Below are 20,976 nucleotides of genomic sequence, written 5' to 3'. Positions count from 1 at the left end.
TTATATTTAGTGGTTGATATTTTAACACTTTAGCTTTGTAAATTAATCAGATGTCTGTAAAAACCAAGATCTTAGACAAATGTAGTAAACAGAACTAGCCATCTCTTTCTTGTTGAAGAAAAATCCTTCTACAGGATACCATGATGGTCCCATTGATATACTTAATAACTCGTCTTTAAAAAGCCATGGGCTACATTTTTGTATTGTATCAACATATGTCCTAACTGTTCTTGGTCTTACTGGGGTGCCTCCTTCCTCTAATAATTTCTCTTCCTCGGGGGCAAACAACTTCAGTCCTTGAGTCAACCATTTTCCCCAGTTTGCCTGAGAAAGTTCTAGGAACAGGCAGCTTGGAATAAAAACAAAATAAGTCAAAACAAGAACACATTGTTTTTTGAATTGGTCACCCATTCTTTCGCTCTTCCTCAGGGGCGAGCAATTTCACTTACCTCCAAGCTTTAGACGTTCCCCGCACGGACCACCAAAATGCCGCAGTCTGGCTGGGCACACAATCACGAGCCACTCACAGCCTTGTAGATTCAAACAGCAATTCTTTATTCCCCAACTCACACCAGCACTCTACACACGTTCTGGGGGAATTCACATTCTGGGCCCCAATCACGTTCTGGGCAAAATCCCAAAATACTCTCTGAATCCCGCAAGAACTCAATGGGAACTCAACGAGCAGGCGTGCCTGAGGCAGCAGGATACGCTCGATTCCCAGCAGGGTACACCTTAAACCTGGAACCGCCCTAAACCCGGATTGTCCTAAACCGGGAAAGCCCTAAAACCCAATCTGCCCTGATCCTTGAGCAAGGTCACCTTACATGCAATGACACTGCAAATGACCTGGGTCAATATGGAGAGTCGTTCCTCTAAGCAACATTGGGTAGGCTGACAAATAAATTGCCATGTGTCATTCTTACTTAGCAATGGCCCTCAGCAGGCACCCACCAGAGAGGCCACAGCTGCAGAAGACAGGAGGTGCCAGTGAGGGGCAGGGACACTGCTGGATATGCTGTGCCATCTGCATTCCCAGATCCCCAGAGCAGGCTTGCATTGCCCTGGGGCCTGGGGCTCCTGATTCTGTGAGATGCACCCACACTTTCCAATCAGCTCCCTTGTCTCTTCAATTGTCTGAGATCAGCTTTTTTGAACCAGGTAAAGATCTCAGCCTTTCTAATGCTCTGAACGTCTCTGAATGACTCAAAGGAGTCACCATCATGGAATTTTGAGGAAAATGCTTGAGAATTAACTGAGAATGATTAAGGACGCTGGCCCTTAACTGATACTTCTGTGTGTCCCTCAGGCTTTACCTACTGACCCTGGAGAGGGGCAGAGCCACTTCCCTACCTTCTCCAGACGGGAGAACTGAGGCCAGAGAGGAACCTGAGGACCTGGAGCTTCCCACCTTGCCTCCCTACGGAGGGACGGAAAGACAGTCTCCTGGGCTCTGTGTGTCCTCTGCTCATCCAGCCTCAGGCCAAACAGGGGCCAGGGTGGTCCTCTGAAGACTCCTTGCTCACAACTGGGGCTTCCTGGTACCTTGAGAAGAAAATTCCAACTCCTCCCTGGGTTTCCTCCTCTGGGCCCTGCCTACTTCTCTGTGGCTGCATAGAGACTCCCACAGATGTCCACGTCTGAATCTCTGGAGCGTGAGTATGTCACCTTCATGGCAAAGGACCTTTTCAGGTGGGGTCAAGTTAAGACTCCTCAGGTGGGTAGATGGCCCTGGTCCTGGATTATCAGGGTGGGCCTAATGCCACCACACAGGTCCTTCTTAAAAGGGACAAGAGGAGAAGCTGGAAGCAAGAGGTCAAGGCAGAGGCCACAAGCCAAGGAATGCAGACACTGAATGTCCCAGAAACTGAAAAGGCAATGAGGGAACCTCTCCCAGACCCCTCAGAAGGAATCAGCCTGGCCAACTCTTTGGATTTAGCCCCCAAGACTCACTTCAGATTTCTGACTTCCAGAACTGTGAGATGACAAAGCTGAGGTTTTAAAGTTACTAAGCTGGTGGTCACTTGTTACAGCAGCAAGAGGACACTGATACTGATGCCCCATCTCCTCCACCTCTCTCTCTCAGGCTCTTCTCCCGCCTCCCTCCACCTCAACTCTACATACGCAGCACCCTTGCTCCAGGGATCTCCCCCTCCCCCTCCCCAAGGAGAAAGTGTGAAAGTTGATCCTTCACTTCATTCAGAAACCTTCTCTGACATGACCCTTCAAGTAGCTCGACCTGGTTCTCTCAGGGAACCCCGAGTTGTCTGTCAAATTGTGTCCCCCCAAGTTCCTGTGCTGAGGTCCGACCCCAGCACATCACACTGTGCCCTTCTTTGAGATTCATGTTTAGAGCGGCAGAGTGGAGTGACCTGGCGAGTGAGCTCTAACCCACACAACCAGTTTCCTTACGAAAAGGGGAGATTGTCCCAGAAGACCCAGAGAAGGAAGAGCATGTCAAAGGACACAGGGGGAAGACAGCCATCCCTTCCCAGCCCAGGAGGGAGACCTGGACAACCTCCCCACGCCCCCAGGAGGAGCCAGCCCCGCCCACCGCTGGGCTTGGATTTCTGGCCTCTGGACAGACAGACAGTAAATTCCTGTGTTTAAGCTCCCCAGGAAGCCAGCCACTCTTCATCCCTCCCCCTAGCCCATTCTCTCCCTGAAGGTGCTCACGGTCTCTCTCCATCACAGAGGCAAGTCCCGAGGGACACGGGCCTCTCTTAACCTCTGCAGTCCTTACGCCAGACACAGAGAAAGTCTCCAGCACGTGTTCACCGAGCAAAAGCCAAGGGGAGGGCAGGGTGGCCTGACCCCTACCTGGCCACGTTCTTCACCTCGCTGAGGATCTTCGTCTTGTTCATGCCAACGTTCTTCTTGGACACCTCCAGGAGCTGCATCACCATGTCCCTGCTGTAGCTGTCGGCCCCCTGGAACGTGCCGTACCTGTCTCTCCATGACGGGATGTCATCTGAAGGAAATCACCCAGGTAGGAACAATGAACTCTGGAATTGTGTCCCCTGACTCCAGGTTGGGCTAATGTCCATGGTGGCCAAATCCAGCCGGCTCCCTACTTGACTTTACAAACAAAGACGGGTTGGCACTTGATGTTATGAAACTTCTCTATATTTTAGTATCTGGGTCCCCTGCCTGCAGAAGCTCCACATGAGGACAGATTTGTATTCTTTTCTGTTCATCCACGTCACCTGGAAGAGCAGCTGACACCGCCTGGGTGACAAGCCAATATTTGCTAAGTGAAGAAGGCAGGATGCCCCTTACCTGCAAGTGAGCCTCTCACTGGAGGGCAGAGTGGAGAGGCCCAGAGGCCACTAGAGCCCGGCGTGGGAAGTGGCACCCCGGCCCTGCAGGACTCCCACCCTGCATGCCCCCCTGCTCACCTGAGCCTGGATGATGTGTAGGGTGCCCAGGAGGCAGAGGGTGCACAGGCAGCAGGTCAGAAATGCCCCCAAGAGAGGAGGCGGCATGCAAACCACCCAAGGCTGAGACAGCGAGGGCAGTGCCCTCCAGGAGGCCCGGGGGTGGACAGGGCACAGTCCTCCTGCTCACACTCATTGTCCCTCAGTCATTGAAGGGCAAGCCTGGTGCTCTTTGATGGACCCGGCCCTGCCCAGCGCTGCCAGCCTCGTGCCTCCCTACCCCGCCCACCAGTGCTCACCTCCGCAGTTGTCGGTGTTGAACAGGGGGAAGTGCATCACCACGGGCCCAGCCGCCCCTCTCAGGATGTGGCAGCTCCTGGGCGCTCTAGACCACTCCTGGAGCGCAGCCTCCTCCACTGGGGGGAAGGGGATGCCGTGGTGCTGGCAGTACTTGGCAGTGGCCCTGATGGTCTGACAAAGGGCAATAGGCTCCTGTCTCAGAATGCTCAGAAACCCCCTGGGACCCAGAGACCCAACAGAACCTCAGCCAGGAGCGCAGACTCACAGCCAAGCAGGCGCTGGCTTGGAGGGGGCAATGCCTTCTAACAAGGAGAAAGCGCCCCCTCTTGGCTGCCCACCCGGGGATGGTGTTCCTGCTGTTCACAAGCTTGGGAGTGACCCTAGGGGCTGGTCACACTGACTCAGGGGGTGAGAAAAAGAGAGACCAAATGACGGTTTGGACCTCAGCTCTGCCACAAATGACATGGTCCACGCCCATCTCATCAACACCACAAGAGACACCATGCTATCACCTCATAGTGGGCATGGACAGTGACTTAGACACCCTAGGCCAGTGCTGCTGCTAGTGATGGCAGGTCAGCTACAGGGTGCTTTGACACTGTCTAGTTGCTGCATTGGAAGTAAGTGTGGTGGTCGGCTTTCTGTTACTATCACCAAATACACAAAATAACCATTTTATGAAGGCAAAAGTTTTACTCTGCACCATGGATTTAGAGGTTCCAGCCCCTGATCCACTGGCCTGTGGCTCTGAGCCTGTGGCAAGGCAGTGCTTCATGGTAGGAAGCAGGAGGGAGCAGAACCACTTGCATCTTGAGCCACAGAGCAACAAGAGAGAGGGGAAGGGCCAGCACCCCACATCCCCTGTGAGGACACACTACCAATGACCACTGAGCCACCACCTAAGGGTTCTACCACCTCCAGTGTGCCACTCTGGAGATGAGCTTCACAGGGCTCTTGGGGACAGTCAAGGTCCAAACTGTAACAGTAAGGAAAAAGAAGCAAGCCAATCTGTCTTTAATCTAAATTTTAGTAGATCCAATATGCCAAAAGCATGGATAATCAATATAAAATGGTGGACAAGGTCTTTTATATTTGTTGTCTTCATCCCCTCATTAAAATCCGGGGGGAGCCTCACACGCAGCACATCTCTCTTCAGAGGGCGCACATCTGAAGTGCTCATTGTCACAGGCTGCTGGTGGCACCAAGGTGACAAGCAGCTTTGTGCCATGTTCTCTGAAGTTCCACCTTAACAGGCTGCTGTTTTGGTATCAGCACTCCTGCTCCTTTCCGCACCCCCTGGGAGCAGCAACCTTTCTGCTGAAGATCAGCTAAGCACCCGGCACTGTGAGGAGCCTTTGCAGACTTCACTAAAATGGGTCATGCCATCCCCATTTTGCAGATGAGAAAGCCAAGGCCTGGAGGGTGAGCCCACTGCTCAGGGTTACACAATGAAGATTTGAGAGACTGACTCCCAGGACCCTGGTCTTTCCACCTTTGCCACAATGTCTGGAGATCTTTATTTCAGAAGAAATCCTGGAACCTGGAAGCCTGACTAGCCCAGGTGCAAAGGCAGAAGACAGGGGTAGAGTGGCTGGCCCTGGCAACCGTGAGGGCAGGGGTGTCTGTCCACACTGTAGAGATGCCCACTGGTGTCTTTATGGGTGTGCACCGTCATATCATACCACACTGAGTGGCCACCATCGCATGCAGCATGCTATACTGGAGTGTATGACTGCATATTACAGAAGTGTATACATTTGGTGGGGTACTGGGGATTGAAGTCGAGGACACTCAACCACTGAGCCACATCCCCAGCCCTATTTTGTATTTTATTTAGAGACAGGGTCTCACTGAGTTGCTTAGCACCTCAATTTTGCTGAGGCTGGTTTTGAATTCAAGATCCCCCTGCCTCAGCTTCCCAAGCCTCTGGGATTACAGGTGTGCACTGCTGTGTGCAGCTTGTGTTTGTATTTTTAAAGAAAATATTTGCAAGCCCCATATTAAGTGGCAGGTACCACAATAAGAACCTCACCAGTACCAACAGGTGTTGACAGGTGCAGTTCCTCACCATATAGTGACGCTTGGTTGACAACAGATCACACATCTGATAGTGGCCTCCTGAGAAGATGATGAAGCTGGAAAGTCCCCATCACCTCTGCTGTCACAGCTGCCATGATGCTGTAGCACAAGGCAGCACTCGAGTTGGTGGTGATGCTGGGGTAAACAGACCTACTGTGTTTTCGATTGTATCAAGAACAGCACAGCTAGACATGGTGGCGCATGCCTGTAACCCCAGCTACACAGAAGGCCGAGGCAGGAGGATTGCAAATTTGAAGGCAGCCTCAGCAGTTTAGTAAGGCCCTGAGCAACTTAGTGAGACCCTGTCTCCAAATAAAAAGGGCTGGGGATGTGACTCAGTGATAAAGTGCCCCTGGGTTAAGTTCTCAATTCCCCAAAAATAAAAAGGCACATACTATGAAGGTGAATGACTCCCTGCTGGTTTCTGTACTTACTCGGCCTTGTACCATTATTTGGGACCTATAAAAAGGTTACTTCAGGTGTCCACCCCTGTGTGCAGCAGCAGACTCCAAAATCTCATGTACCTGCATCTCTTGCTCACCTGGAGAAGCTACATGGTGGGTCTGAACAAGACGACCCGTCTCAACTGCTGCAAGGACCCTCTGAGACATCGGCAGGAAGCTGAAACTGTCCCACTGCATTTCCCAAAACATGCCCCCTGGGAAGCTGAGGGTTCTCTCGGTGTGTAATTTTAAAGACAGTGTTTCGAAACCCCCCGCTGTGTGCCAGGCACTGTGCTGAACGCTCCAGGTATTAATTTAATCTGTGTAACAGCCCTGAGAGGAGGAATCCATTTTGCGCTTGAGGGAACTGAGGCACACGGAGGTGCAACAGCCGCTGCAGGCGGCCAAGCCGGGCAGGCAGCCGGGACAACCGAGCAGCGCACCAGAGAAAGGAGAAAGGAGCTGGTTGCCGAGGCCAGTCCGTGAAAACCACGCTTGGGTTTTCTCCCACTCAGCAAGGGCTGCTGAGAGCCAGACCCCGGGAAGCCAAGATGAACGGGAAGAAATGGCCTCGGGTTGAGATGTGCGCACGGGGGAAGCAGGCCCCAGTCAAACTAGCACAGGTCCGGCGGGACCCGGAAGGTGCTAGAACCGCCTGCCCAAAGAGGGGTCCAGCAAGGTCTGGGCTGGATCTAGAAGCTCAGAGGCCGGCTGGGGGTCGCCAGACCCTGAATGCATCAGGACCCAAGGGCCAGTGGATTTGCCTGCAGCACCCCACCCCGCCCACTTCCCAGCTGCATCCGGGTTCCTAGCTGCGGAGCTCAGAGCTTGGCCTCCAACCAGGACCACCCAGGGCTCCTCCCTTACCTGGAAAGGATCCCCCGCGCTGAAGTCGAAAGAGAGGATGAGATCAACTTGCCGAATTGGGGGCAGAACGAGCGGGTAGGGGGTGTTGATGGCGAATCCTGCATCGACCAGGTGCAAGAGCTCCCGAGTGTGCATCGCCCGGTCTCTGACGCCACCTGCGGTGCCCAGGAGGAGAACAGTGAGTCCTCACCTGCCAGCCTCTCTCCTAATGTGGCCTTCCTATGGAGACTGTGCAGCTTGGTGCACCCATGCAGCTGCAGCCCTGTCCTCACGAGCACCTGGAGAGGGGGCCAATGCCCAGCCAAGGTTCACCACTGCCAAGGTTTCAGGGTCCCCAAAGGCTCCTGTGCTAGAAGCCTAGTCCCCAGTGTGACTGTGCTAGGGTGGAGGGACTGATAAGAGGTCCCGCCTCATGGGAGGTTATTAGGACCTGGAGGCACCATCCTCTTGGGGATTCATGTTGCTCTCACAGAGTGAATTATTAGTCCCAGAGAGAGCAAGTTGCAATAAATTGAAGCCACTTCACATACTTGACCTCTCCTGCACATAGCCATTTCCCTTTTTTATTCTATGGCATGTTATGGTACAGCCAAGCAGGCTGTCAACAGAGGCTGAACAGATGGGGTCACCTGAACTTGGGCTTTCCACCTCTCAAACTTTGAGTTGTTAAAATCTCTTTTCCTTCTAAAGTACCCAGCCTCAGGTATTTTGTTAAAGCACCAAAAAAAAAAAAAAAAATGAATCAACAGCCGCTACACACAGCAATGACCAAGGAGGGCACAATTTGGACCTTCCTTTCCTGAAGAAGGCACCTTCTTGATTTGCACAAAGGCAACAGTGTCCAGAACACAAAGATTCCCACTGTTGTCTTATCACAAGAGTGGGGACCTTTCCCAGGAGCAGGGGCAGCAATGCCCTGGGAAAGGATGTTCCTCAGTTATAAGAGCAGAAGCTTCTGAAGTCTTACAGAGCCATCTCTGAGCTAGAGTTCTTTCTACCCACATGATGGGGCTCAGCCTGGGAAAGCACAGTCCATGCCAGCCAGATCCTATGCCTGACCAACAAAGAATAGAGATGTTGCTGTTTGTGTCTTTTCAGAGCCAGAGAAAACCATCAGCTCTCAGGGACGAGGACTTCACAATGTCTCCATGCAGCCACCAGGCCACAGGTCCCTCACCATGGACCACCACCCTGGGGAGGTTCCTCGCTTCAGACCAGCCAGCCCTGCCAGCCTCTCCCCGGCCCCCGGGGAAGGATGAGCTGAGATTTCCTGGTCCCTGTCCCTCCCCATCCCATCCCCATAGGCATCAAGGAGACAGAACAGGGGCTTTCTCACTGTGTTCATGCAGGAAGTTGTAGGTGGTCCCCCATTCCCACTTGGAGCAGCATATAGCAGTTTTAAGCAGAAAAACAAAATAGTCCCAACATGCAACTAGAGGGAGAAACGGAGAGAGCCAGGGTGAGGGCTATGAGATGGATTTTGTCCCCACTGCCCAAAGTCTACGCTGAAGCCCTGTATGTGGAGATGGGGCCTTAAGGAGGAAGATTGGGCCAAATGAGGTGGTAAGGAGATCGCTCATCCAGGAGGACATGTGTCCTCATTGACGGGAAGGGACACCAGGGACATGTGAAAAGCAGGGCCACACGACATAGTGAGCAGGCCTAGGAGAGGGACCTGGGAGAAGCCACCCTGCTGGCGTCTTGATCTAGGACTGACTCCAGCCTCCAGGACTGTAAGAAAATGGGTGTCTGCTGCTGGAGCCACCCAGACCGTGGGCTTTTGCAAAGGCCACCCGAGCTGACTTGTATCCAGAGACCAGTGGTCCTGGGTGTCCCTCAGGCCTCTGTGGCTGGGCTGCAGATGGTGCTACTGGGCAGCTGCGGTGAGGAAGCGGGAGAGAGGGAGACATCTGGCGACCCTGCAGCTGCCCCTGCAGAGGGTGGGTGACAGAGCAGGGAGCATTGGCGGCCTGGCACTCACCCGTCACTGATGTTTGCACTGTCCGTATGGGGTCCTGCTCTTGCCTCTGGAAGCAATAGGCCAGGTATTCCAGGAACTGCTCCTGCTCTTCCAGGGAGATCTCGGTCCAGCTCTGGATCATCTCAGTCATCCAGCTGTGGTGGCACTCATCTGCCCCAGGAGACCCAGGAGGTGTCACACAGGAGAGCCATAGTGCTGTCCACTCAGCCCTTTGAGGACGCCTGACAGCGCCTGCAGTTCTTGGTGGCCTCACCCTAGGCGGCCCCCTGCCCCACACCCCCTTCTGGCCCAGCGCCCCTCACCACTCCCCCTGCCCCCCAAAGGGCTCCTTCTTCCCATCTCCTTCCCTGTCCCCCTCCTCTGTTCCTCTTTGCAAGCTGGTATCTCTAGTATTGGGGTTTGGTCCCAAGCCTTCACCTCTTCCATCCTCCCCCCACCCACAAGGTAGGTGGAGCCCCCCCTTCAGATGGGAGTGCTGCACACACCGGCCGAGCACCCCAAGAGCCAGGCCGCCTCAGCAGGGCATATGCGTCCCCTCCCCAACCTTCACCACACTCTGTGAGGGGGACCTAGCGCCATCCCTGCTACAGAGGAGGCACTTCTGTCATGTGCTTCCCCATCTATGGATTCCCTACTCTATGGATCTCTTGTGGCAACCGTCAATCCGCGGGCCCAGCCCCATCCCCAACATGATCAACTCGTGCCATGTCCTAAAACAAAGGCTAATTAGTTATCAGCACTTAAAAATGGGAAGATTTCCTACAAAGCCCAGTTTTTCTGGCTCTTAACCTGCAGGATGGCTATTATGCGCATTGGGGTCCGGGTGCTTGGGTCCCAACACCAGCACAAACTGTGTGACCCTGGACATGTCACTCAACCTCTCTGTGCCATTGTTTTCTCATCTGGGAAGTGGGGCTAGCCTGAGCACCCATTTCACAGCCTGGTGTGAAGACCAAACGCAGCGACCTGACAGACATGCAGAATCCAGCCTGGCACAGTGACAGGGAGCATTCCCACTGTCGAGGGTGCCTCTTCTACAAGGGCCACTGGCAGGGGCAGAGCACCCCATTAGGTCCCTCCTCCCCTGCGGCTCCCCATCACCTCAGCCCCCTGCCGACCCCCCCCCCACCCCGGTGAGAGGAGACCGTGAGGGTGAAGGAGGAGAGAGACCCAGCCCTCCCGCATCCCTATGCACAGACCCTTCCTCTGCGCCTCCAGTTCCTGCTGCAGCCCCCGGAGTTTCTCCTGGATGCTGGGGGATTTAGGATCTTCGACGTAAGCCATCACCAAATCCAGGAGCGCCACTTCCACGCCTGCCCCAGCGATTGCCCGCCCTGTTTAGAGCAAAAAAATACCCTCAGAAGCACATGGACGCCCGGGGGTGGGGGGGGCCCAGTGGCGGGGTGGCTCAGTCCCGCCTCCTCCCACGTATTTGCTTGAAGTCACACCTGCAGTCAGTCCACCCACTGGTTCTCCCAGGTGCCCAGAGCCCTGGCCCACACACCCCTCCTGGGCCCACCCTATGGTGCGAGTGTGTGGGAGAATGAAGCCCAGTCCCTTGCTCCAGGGGGGACAGAGCCTGAGGGTCAGGCTGGGCTCCAGAGCCCCTCAGGACCAGGTGGGACCTCACCCCTGCCCCACCCCAGCCTGGAGCCACGGTGAGGTCTGAGTGGCTTTGTTGAGGTGGTTTCTGCATCTGGCCAGGCACAGCCAGGTAGGGCCCAGGAGGGACACCCAGGAGGGACACCCAGCCATACTGCTTTTCTGTATGAACAAAATAGAAGCTCTTGGCACCTGAGCCCAGAGTGGTGGGGGCTTCTGCTTTGGTGCAGCATGGCCCCCCTGCCCTGCCCACCGTGCGGCCTCTCCCACCACGGGCCACGTCCTTGTGCTCCTTTGCGCTCTCCCTGGGAGTCAAGCCTCTCTCTTTTGTGACTCTTAGCACATAGGACATATTTTCCCTCTCAGTTTGCCGATCACCTCGGACTGATCCCACTTGCTGCCTTCGACACACCCAGAGCCCACTGGACAGTGCCCATGGTGCTGGCGCTCCAGGGTGTTGGCCTGCACTCTGATTCTGCCCCTCCTGGCTTGTGGCCTTAGCACATCACTTAGACCACATGCCTCTTGATTTTGGTGGTCACCCGTCTTGTGCGGCTCTCACAGAATGCCACAGGCTGGGTCATCTACAAAGAGCAGGAACTCATCTCCCGCGTTCTGGAGGCCCAGAAGCCGGCACCCCATGAGCTGCTCCATCCCATGGTGGGAGGCAGACAGCAGGAGGGAGAGGGGAAGAGCAGGCCCACTGGCGAGGCCACTCCTGGGAGAGTGACATTAAGCAGCCTGTGAAGGCACAGTCCTCGTGACCTAAGGACTTCTTAGGGCCCCACCTCCCAACACCATTGCACTGAGGATCCCGTTCCCGGCCCATGAACTCTAGAGACAGACACACAGCCATCCCCAACTGCACAGCTGGCGGGGAGCTGGTTCCTGGGGGACAGCGAGCACTGAAGGATCAGCACTGGTCAAGCCTGAGGTCAGCGGCTGGGTCCCATGCCCAGCGTCCCCAGGGACTCACAACAAGGGGGGTACTTACCTTCCATGGGATGGTACATCAGTGAGAACTTTTCTCTCAGGCTGGACAGCTGGTCTGCGAGAGAGCAGAGGCAGGAGAGGGTCACCAGCTGCGCTGCGCAGTGCTCCCAAGACGCGTGTAGATTGCCTCCCGGGAAGGCCTTCCTGCCAGCGCCTGCCACCAGCGAGGCCCTGCTGCGGCTCTTCAGAGCTGCCTTCCACTCCGCCCTCAGTGAGCTCAGACGCTGCCTTGACATCCCCAATTTACACCACGGAAATTGGCAAACACCAAACCGGAGGACTCTCCTGTTTCCAGGGAGCAAGCCTAGCACTCCCTCCAGATGTGCGGAACTCAGAGCCATCCCCCAGCCATGGCCAACGCTGGGCCGTTGGAGGGGACAGCAGCTCCGTTCAACTTTAACTAACATGTGGTGAACACAGACGTCAAGGAACATCCAAGCAGGACACCTAGAACAGTGCTTGGCACACAGGAGACACCAAAAGTAGGTGTTTGGGGAAGGGCCAGTGGCTCAGATGTGAGTTCTTAACAACAGGAATGATACTTCCATAGACAACCAACGGGACCACCATGTCCAGCTACGTGTCCGGCTCTGGTCTGGGCATCTTAGACACATCAGGCATTTAAACCTCACACCTTCTGTAGGAGACTGGGAATTGCTGTGGTCTCCACTTCAAGGAGGGAGACGTTGGGTCACAGCTTAAGCAGCTTTCCTGGGTCACCAGAGCACACGAGACACAGCAAGGACGTGGATCCAGGCACAGACCTGGATCTGAACCACCATGGACCCTGCATCCATGCTCACTGGCCAATGACTCAAGGAAAGTCACTGGCCTGTGACTCCGTGGATATCAGCAAAATGCAGTGACTATAGCATCCACTTCTCAGGAACATCATAAGGACTGTGTGACAGAGCAGGTGTTCCCAGTGCTTTTATCCACCTGGCCCTGTCCCCACTGCTTGAGCAGGGTAAACTCACTGAATCCTCATGACTGCTCCTATTACCACCCCATGTTATGGATGCAGAAACTGAGGCACAGAGAGATTGAGTAACTTTCTAGAGGTCACACAGCACGTGTAAACTGGGAAAACAATTCTTCCAAGGCAGCCTGCACTCTCAGCCACTCTCATCACCCTGGCTGCCCCTGATAAAGGCTGAGGAGATGGCAATAATTTCAAGAAAGACAGTTTCGGGGACAATGACACACAGGTCTTTCATCTTCCATGTGTAGGAAAAGTATGGTGAAAATCCTTGTATAAAATACCTTGAAGCTTTGACCCTTCTGTTCTCCAAATACTCACCCCAAATAAATTTCCTGATTTCTTCAAGGCTGGCTAGAGCACTTCCCCATAAACCTACAGAGACGACAGAAGTCAAGTCACAGTTGCTCAGAGACCCGGGAACTAGAGCACAAACCTTGCATCTGCTAGAAGGAAGCACAGGATCAGCACCCTACCCACCAGTGCAGACACCAACCTCCTCAACCGGACACCTAACGCTCAAGACCTACAACCAAGAATCAAATACCAGAACAGCATCAAATTAAAAATTTGCTGCAAAGCAAAGGAAATGATTGAGAGTGCGAATAGAGCTCACAGAATGGGAGAGATCTTTGCCACCTGCATCAGATAGAGCAGAGACAGCATTAATCTCCAGGAAAAATAAAGAACTCAAAAAATGGGCTGTGGCTGTTGCTCAGTGGTAGAGCGCTCATCTAACACGTGCAAGGCCCTGGGTTCGATTCTCAGCACCACATAAAAGTAAAATAAAGATATTGTGTCCAACTACAACTAAAAAATAAATAATTTTTTAAAAACAAGAACTCAAAAAACTCTACACAAAAAGAAAAACCCAAAAACTCAATCCACAGATGGACAAAAGAATTAAACAGACTTTTCTCAAAAGAAGAAATACAAATGATCAACAAATGTATGGTTCAACGTCCCTGTCAATCAGGAAATGCAAACAAAACTACATTGAGATTTTTAACTTGCTCTAGTAGGAGTGGCACTCATCGAGAAGACAGGTAATAAATTGGATAGGGTGGTGCACACCTGTAATCCCTGTGGCTCCGGACGCTGAGGCAGGAAGATCGCAAGTTCAAAGCCAGCCTCAGTAACTTGGAGAAACCTTGTCTCAAATAAAAAATAAAAAGGGCTGGGATGTGGCTCAGTGGTAAAGCACCTGGGTTTAATCCCCAGGACCAACCAATAAAATACAAATAAGAATAGATGCTGTCAGGATGTGGGGGAAACGGTCCACACATTAATCGCTAGTGAGACTGCAAATTAGTACAACTGCACTGGAAGGAGGGTACAGATTCCTCAAAAGACTAGGAATGAAACCACCCCGTGATCAGCCCTCCCACTCCTCAGTATCCATCCAAAAGGGCTAAAACCAGAGTACTCTAGTGATATCGGCACATCAAGTTCATAACAGCATAATCCACAATAATCAAGTTATGGAACCAGCCCAGCCGTCCACTCACAGACAAGTGGATAAAGAAAATGTGACACACACACACACACACGAGAGTTTTACTCAGCCATAGAGAAAAATAGTACCATTTGCTGGTAAATAAATGCAAGTGGAGAAGATCGTGCTAAATGAAATAAGCCAGTCTCAGAACGTCAAGGGCCAGGGGTTTCTTGCACACACAGCAGGCTGCTTATGTGAGCCCTGCCATGAAACCACCTCTCCTGGGTCATCTGCTGTCTCATCAAGGAGGCCTCAGAGAGGCACAGATGACCCAGAAGTAAGAATGCGCATTCCTGAAGCCCCCGAGTCCTTTCTTTTCCTTCCAGGAACACAGGCGCTGGGCAGAGCTCAACCCTCAGGAGGGACACTCCCATCTCCCCTCCACTTTATAATCTGCTTATCCCTGTCGGACCCTGGTACTGACCTCTCAGGAAGGTCAGGTCTCGCTCGGGCTCTTGTCTGACCATTCTGCCCCCCTTGAATTGGCTTCCAAAGTGGGTGGCGGCCACATAGGCCCTGAGCGCAGGGTAGCCAGCGTGGTGAGGGGTGAACTCAAACCAGGTCTCTGGGGAGGAAGCACAGGGTGAGCAGTCAGCACACAGCCAAACACAGTAGGTGCTCAGGGGAAAAAAATCTCTGAAACACAGACTGTCAACCAGGACACAGTCTCCAGACTGCGTGGCCTCAGAGACTCGGTGGGGATCCCACCCCCAGAGCTTTGAGTCCTTATTCTGCTGGAGGCAGCTTCCTATGCCCACGACATCCTGCTGCCAGTCCTTCCCAAGCCCCCACTCCCATCATCCAGCTGCAAGTCCCAGCTGTCGGAGCTGGAGCGCAGGGACGTCTAGACGCTGGGACACAGAGGGCTCTCTGCGCATGCCAGGGAGTCACTGGGATACTCCATGGAGGGAAACCACACCATCAGATTTTTGTTCTGGAAACTTCCACTAGGCAGCCAGGGAAGGAGGTGATGTGAGACCCTGTCCAGGATGTGGTGAGGAGGGCCGTGGACTCTGGGGAGGAGAGGCAGTTTTGATGTCTTGGGAAGGACTGGGCTGGAGGGCCTTCTGGAAGGACGGGCTCCACCCCTTGGTGGGGAAACAACACAGGCTCCACATTGGGAGGAGAGAGACTGAGCAGCGGCCCTGGGGACCACTGAGCCTGGAGAGGCCAGGAGATGTCCCGCACGGGAACCCCGCCCGGGTGGGAGAAATCAGGCGTGTTTGCTGCGTGGACAGAGGCATGTTCTGCTCAGGGAGCTGGGTCAGGAGGTCTCCATCTCAGGGTCTAAATTGGAACTTCTGGAAAGCCATAGCACCTGGTCCCAGGAGGAAGACGCGGTGTGAAAGGCAAGAGCCACCCCCTGCTCGGGCCCTCCAGTGCCCCTGTTAGGACTGTCTGATCTACAGCCAGCCAGCGTGTGCCCTCAAGTGGCTTCTAGGACCCCCCTCTCCCTGAGCGCCCGGTCCTGGCTGCCCTCCGAGGAGCCCTTGCTCCCCCGGGGCTCCCCAGAGGGAAGGTCCGAGGCGCTTCCTGGCATTTCACCCTGTGCCTTCGGACCCCCAACCTCCCCCTCCCTCCGATGTTTGGCTTACTCTGGTTTTTTTCCTTCTGCCAGGCAGAGTGGAGGTCATTGTCAATGGCTGCAAATATTGGGTAGGGCATCGTCCCCTCGTCCACAAGCGTCTTCATGCTGGACAAATGAGAGCCCTGCAGCTTGGAGGAAAAGTACCGAGGTTGACTGGAGGGCAGAGGGTGCCTGGCTGGCCTCACGGCTCCTCCCATTATGGGGACCTCCCTGCACAGTCACTCTGGGCTGGAATGTCCGTTCTCCCCTTTCATCTTTGGAAACCCATTTCAACAAACGACTCTCAGTGTACAACAGTTGTTCGTTCGGTGGATGACTCTAAACACAAGCGTCATCTTTTCTGCACCTCTTTCCTGGGTGCCCCCGGGAGGATCAACTGCAGCCTGACCTGTGTGCCTTGGCCCTGCCCCTGAACCTTGTGCAGGTGGCTTGGTGTGGTCACGAGGTCCAATGCTGGGGGTGGACTGCCCTGCTTGGTCTCCACACCCACCGTCTGACCGCAAAGCCTGGGTGTTTAACCATCTTACAAGATGAAGATCAGCGGGGCAAACGCAAGGCTTCCTGTGTCTGTCCTTGTGGGGTTCCAGCAACACGCGTGGCCAGGAATTGAAAGCACACATTTAGTTGGGAAATCCCTTGGGAACAGCAGGAGTGCAACCAGGTGGGAGCAAGGATTTGCCCCATGTGGGATCCCTGAAGGGGCCTCCACACAGTTCCCACATTGCATACACCTGCGAGGGCAACAGCCATGGACAGGGGTGACAGGGCCTGTGTCCACAACTTCTCAAACGCTCACACTGGGGGAGGAACAGTCTGCCTCATAACATATTATTTTGGAGGGGAGTATCTGGGAATTGAACCCAGGGCTGCTTCACCACCGAGCACATCTGCAATCCTTTTTATATTGTTATTTTGAGACACGGTTGTTGAGTTGCTGAGGCTGGCCTTGAACTTGCCATCCTTCTGCCTCAGCCTCCAGAATCACTGTGATTACAGGTTTCTGCCACCACACCAGGCTTGTAACAGAGTTCAGAGGGTACAGTGCCGTTCTGTTAATGGCAGATCCTACGCTGTACAGTGGATCTCCAGGGCTGACTCGCCTCACATAACTGAAACTTTATATCCTTTGAGCAACAGGCTCCCATTTCTGCCTCCCCTCTGCCCCAGGTCCTGCAGCCACTGTTCCAGCCTTGGTTTATGAGAAATAGAAAATCTCCATGGTCCACTTTCAAAATACAGTATTTAACTTTAAATGTAAAATGACTTTGGATGTAGGAGAGGCAGCTGGAGGGGAGAGCAGAGTGGAAAGTTACAAGAAGGTAACAACAGAAGGTCAAAATGCACAGCATCTTGACAGACAGGTGGTGAGAAGGAAGGGGCCACCTGGCCCTCAGAGCTAAAGGTATATGTGCCAAAAGGCGCTCCACCCAGGGGGACTTTCCTACCACAAGGGACAAAAGGAGGTGGGGACAACTAAAGATATATTTGTTTAAATAACCCAATGGTCATTTCAACGGATGCTAATGCCTAGTGGTCAAGTGCCCTCTCTCCTAATAGCTGTTGGAGCCAAAGTTTGCTGTCAGCCCCACCCTAGGGGCAACAAGCCGGTGCCCTTGCCTCAGGGACAAAGCCCAGCAGACAGCCTGCTCTGTGCGCCTGCTTTGGTCTTAATTGCTGTGCGTCCTTCTGCACATGGAAAAAAAATCTTGCCCTGCTGACAGAGCTGATGAGCCCCCGAATGTTCCTTATTGACTTCCGGGGTTGCAGGACCCCTGATATTTCCAACATGCCGATGACAGTTTGACTGTCCCCGAGGCCTCCCGGAAGTGGAGCCATGCGGCCTGGATCCTCCTGTACCTGGCTCATTTCAGCAGGTGCAATCCCAGGGACCGGCCCATGACGAGCCCTGACCTGCACCTCTGACACCAGCACCTCGGAGCACAGAGGTCTTAGGAGGAGACGGATACGTTTGTACCTTGAATTGTGACAATGGCGTCACAGTGCATACAATTGTCCAAACTCATCTAGATGTACACGTTAAACACGCATGCAGGTCCGAATACTGTGTATATCAATTACATCTCAGTGAAGCTTAAAAGCAGCAGATTAAACTATGAGAGAGAGAGACAGAGAGACAGAGAGAGAGAGAGATCCCGACTCCATTCTCACTCTATTACAGGTCCCCTCTGTCATTGCTCAGGCACACCTGTCCCCCAGGTGACACTCTGGCAAGAATCCTATTCCCACAAGTCTTTTCAGCCACCATCCCATAGTGCAGGCTTTCTCTATCCCTTGCTCCAATGTCTAAGAAGGGGACAGTGTTAGCCCAACCCAACAGGTAAAAACAGGAGTCCATTGGAGGACCACCTCATTTTGGGCTCCCACCCCATGGTCACCCTAACACTCCTGCTCTGAGAACTGCACCCCACATGGAGGTCGCCGTGGCACCATGGACATTTGGACCCTAGGTAGCATCTGCCCTGACTCCAGATGACCGGGTGGTGTCTTCAGGCAACAAGGGGCTCAGTCCCGGGGTTGGAGGCTCTGGAGGTGAACACCCGGCTGCTGTGGGGCTGGGAAAACATGTTCTACTAAGCTCATGGAGAAGCTGAAAAATCAATCTGCCCGCACTCAGCCAGGGACAAAGGAGAGAAAGTCAACTTGGGTCCCTGCTGCCCTCAGACACCCTGGGATCTTTCCTAGAGAGCAGGTTACTTTATTCTTGGCATAAATGAATCAGAGTCTGATTCTGCTACCTGCAACCAGAGCAATATCTTTCAGCCTTGAGGCAAGAGCTAGGCACCCAGATCTGGAGGCTGAAAGCCTTAAAAGGTGTAAAGGGACATGTTGGCCAAGATCTTCCCTAGTCCTACCCCTGAAGCCCCAGGTCCTCCTCTGGGGGTGACTTACTTCTCGGGTTTGTTTGGAGACGACCAAGTAGGCCCAAAAGTCAGTCAGAGAGTAATTCTTCAACGTCTTCGCTGACCAGACGGCTTCCTGCAGGCTACTGTGCCTGTCCCACTCCCTCTGGTCAAATCGACGTTTCAGTTCGGCCTCGATGTCTTCCAAGTTCCCGTCCTTGGCATAAAATGAAGACATTGCCCTGGGGATAGAGGAAGCAGGCTAGGCTGTGTGGAGGGCCTGACTGTGGACCAAGAGGGCTGGGAGGGCCTTCATCAGCCCCGCAGGCCTCCCTTCCTGGGAGACGTAAGTAAGACTGCAGAACATAAAGCTCAAGGGAGACTTCAAACAGCCTCTGGGGTGATAGTTCCATTTTATAGACAGGAAAATGAGAGCAAGACAGAAGCGATTGATGAGAGCCAAATAGCGTTTTTCAGACTAACATTTATCAAGAGTTGATAGGCGACTGTCACAGGTGTTATCTGTAGATATTTATAACAAACCAACAAAAAGTAATAAGATTATCTTCAATTCACAGAGGAAGACACGGAGGCACAGAGAGATTAAGCAACTTCTGCAAGATCACACAGGTAATGTGAAGTAGAACTGGATTGTTTCCATATAGTCGACCACCTTCCCATTATCTTCTGTAGCGTGCCTGAGAGCATCATGCTGAGAACCAGCCCAGATAGGTAGACTTTTCCAAGGAGGAACACCTGACCATTCCTAGTAAGGAGACTTGACATCCATTTGTTCAGTCAATAAATAGTTTTGCTGTTCGTATTCTACTTCCTGAGTGCTGCCCAACCTGGCCCTGTCCAACGTGCTCAGCACAGCCACACGCAGCTCTTGAGCCCTTGAAATATGACAACTGTGACTTAAGAATTGGATTCTCAATTGTACTTAATTTTAATTAGCTTTTTAAAAAATTTTTAATATACATATTAGTTATAGATGGACATGATGCCTTTTTTTAATCTATTTTTATGTGATGCTGAGGATTGAGCCCAGTATATCACATGTGCCAGGCAAGCACTCTGTCACTGAGCCACAACCCCAGCCCCAAGTTGAATTAATTTTTCCAATTTAAATTCCCCTTGGTTCCTGGGAAGCGGAAGCACCTTTGGAAAGAGGTGGGTCTGGAACACTGCTTCTCAGCTGCACATTCACGGTCACTTCCAACAGGGCTCGAGCTTCCGCACTGGAAAGTGCTGAGTGTGAACTGTGCACGACTCTCAAAGAGAGTCTGAGAGAGGAAAGAAAAATCTGCTTACTAGCATTTGTACTGACCTCGTGCCAGACCACTAAGGTCTCAGAAGTGTTGGGTTAAAAAGAAGACACACTGTTACAGTTTGTTACAGCTCTTTCAAACAACGCTACTAGAAAATTTTATTGTTATTAATTAATTTATTGTCCTGGGAATTGAATCCAGGAACCCTTTACCACTGAGCCACATCCCAAGTCCTTTTCATATTTATTTTGAGAGAGGGCCTCATGAAGTTGCTGAGGCTGGCCTCGAACTTGCAAACCTCTTGCCTCAGCCTCCAGAGTCGCTGTGTCACAGATGTGTGCTACCATGCCCAGCTTAATACTATTTTTTGAAACAGGGTCTCCCTGGGTTGCCCAATCTGGTCTCCAACTCCTGGACTCTAAGTGATCCTCCTACTTCAGCCTCACTAGTACTGGGACTATAGGCTTGGCACCACTGCACCCGGCTTGAAAATTTAAATAAAAGGTGCAGCTTAGGCTGTGTTTCTATGGGATGCATTGCTTACCATTGTCACCTTGTTTACAACAGCCCTCAAGCCTGTTAACCTCTCTGACATTTGTGGAAACCAAGGCCCAAGGAGGTGACATGGGGCGCATAACAGCTCACAAAGGACAGCTCCAGGAATTTAAGGCTTCCTCCCACCCACAGGCTGCAGCACCTGCACCCTGAAGGAGATGTTGCCTCTCCTGGGGCAGCAGCGCTACCTGGGGGTAGCCACAGGGCAGTTCGGCTAAGCCCTCTGCCCTGTGGCTGGGAACCAGGTGTTGAGAGCCACAGCCAAAGGGGCCCCAGCAAACTTCCAGCTGCCGGCTGATGATTGGCTCACAGCGGCCCCAGCAACATCTAGCTGATTGGCTCCTCTGCGGTGATGCTCATTGGGCTGTTTCCCTGCCCTTTCAGACCACGGAGCTGCTCATTGGGGGACTTTTTTGGCTCCGCCCACGTGACCCAGCCAATCGGCCTCAAGAGCAGGAGGATTGTGGGAGGTGGAGAGAAGCTTGTGTGGGAGAGAGAGGCTTGTGGAAAGCCGGTGGTGGCAGTTGAGGCTCTGAGGGTTTTTCCTGAGAGGCTGTTTTGTTTGGCGTGTGTGGTTCTAAA

General features: G+C 53.1%; 1 protein-coding gene across 5 annotated transcripts in view; it reads right to left on the bottom strand.

Moving 5' to 3' along the window:
• The window catches only part of Pla2g4c (phospholipase A2 group IVC), a 39,024-nt gene that overhangs the window by 5,434 nt on the left and 12,614 nt on the right, over positions 1–20,976 (bottom strand). For 4 of the 5 annotated variants that reach the window (XR_007343003.1, XR_007343004.1, XM_048790631.1 and 1 more), the window contains 11 exons: positions 18,618–18,810; positions 15,715–15,835; positions 14,544–14,684; positions 12,943–12,996; positions 11,644–11,697; positions 10,247–10,381; positions 9,048–9,197; positions 8,403–8,498; positions 7,067–7,221; positions 3,677–3,848; positions 2,821–2,971 (listed from right to left, as the gene is read on the bottom strand). Coding sequence is in view for 3 of the 5 variants with exons in the window: in XM_048790631.1 (XP_048646588.1) it covers positions 2,821–2,971; positions 3,677–3,848; positions 7,067–7,221; positions 8,403–8,498; positions 9,048–9,197; positions 10,247–10,381; positions 11,644–11,697; positions 12,943–12,996; positions 14,544–14,684; positions 15,715–15,835; positions 18,618–18,810 (1,422 nt within the window). In the remaining 2 variants the exon portion in view is untranslated. The remainder of the gene's footprint in view (positions 1–2,820; positions 2,972–3,676; positions 3,849–7,066; positions 7,222–8,402; positions 8,499–9,047; positions 9,198–10,246; positions 10,382–11,643; positions 11,698–12,942; positions 12,997–14,543; positions 14,685–15,714; positions 15,836–18,617; positions 18,811–20,976) is intronic. The other variant, XM_048790632.1, reaches the window with a different exon arrangement.

Source organism: Marmota marmota, unplaced genomic scaffold (assembly GCF_001458135.2).
Source record: "Marmota marmota marmota unplaced genomic scaffold, marMar, whole genome shotgun sequence".
NCBI lineage: Eukaryota > Metazoa > Chordata > Mammalia > Rodentia > Sciuridae > Marmota > Marmota marmota.
The sequence above is the reverse complement of the archived record's forward strand: the minus strand, read 5'-3'. Positions and strand labels throughout refer to the sequence as shown.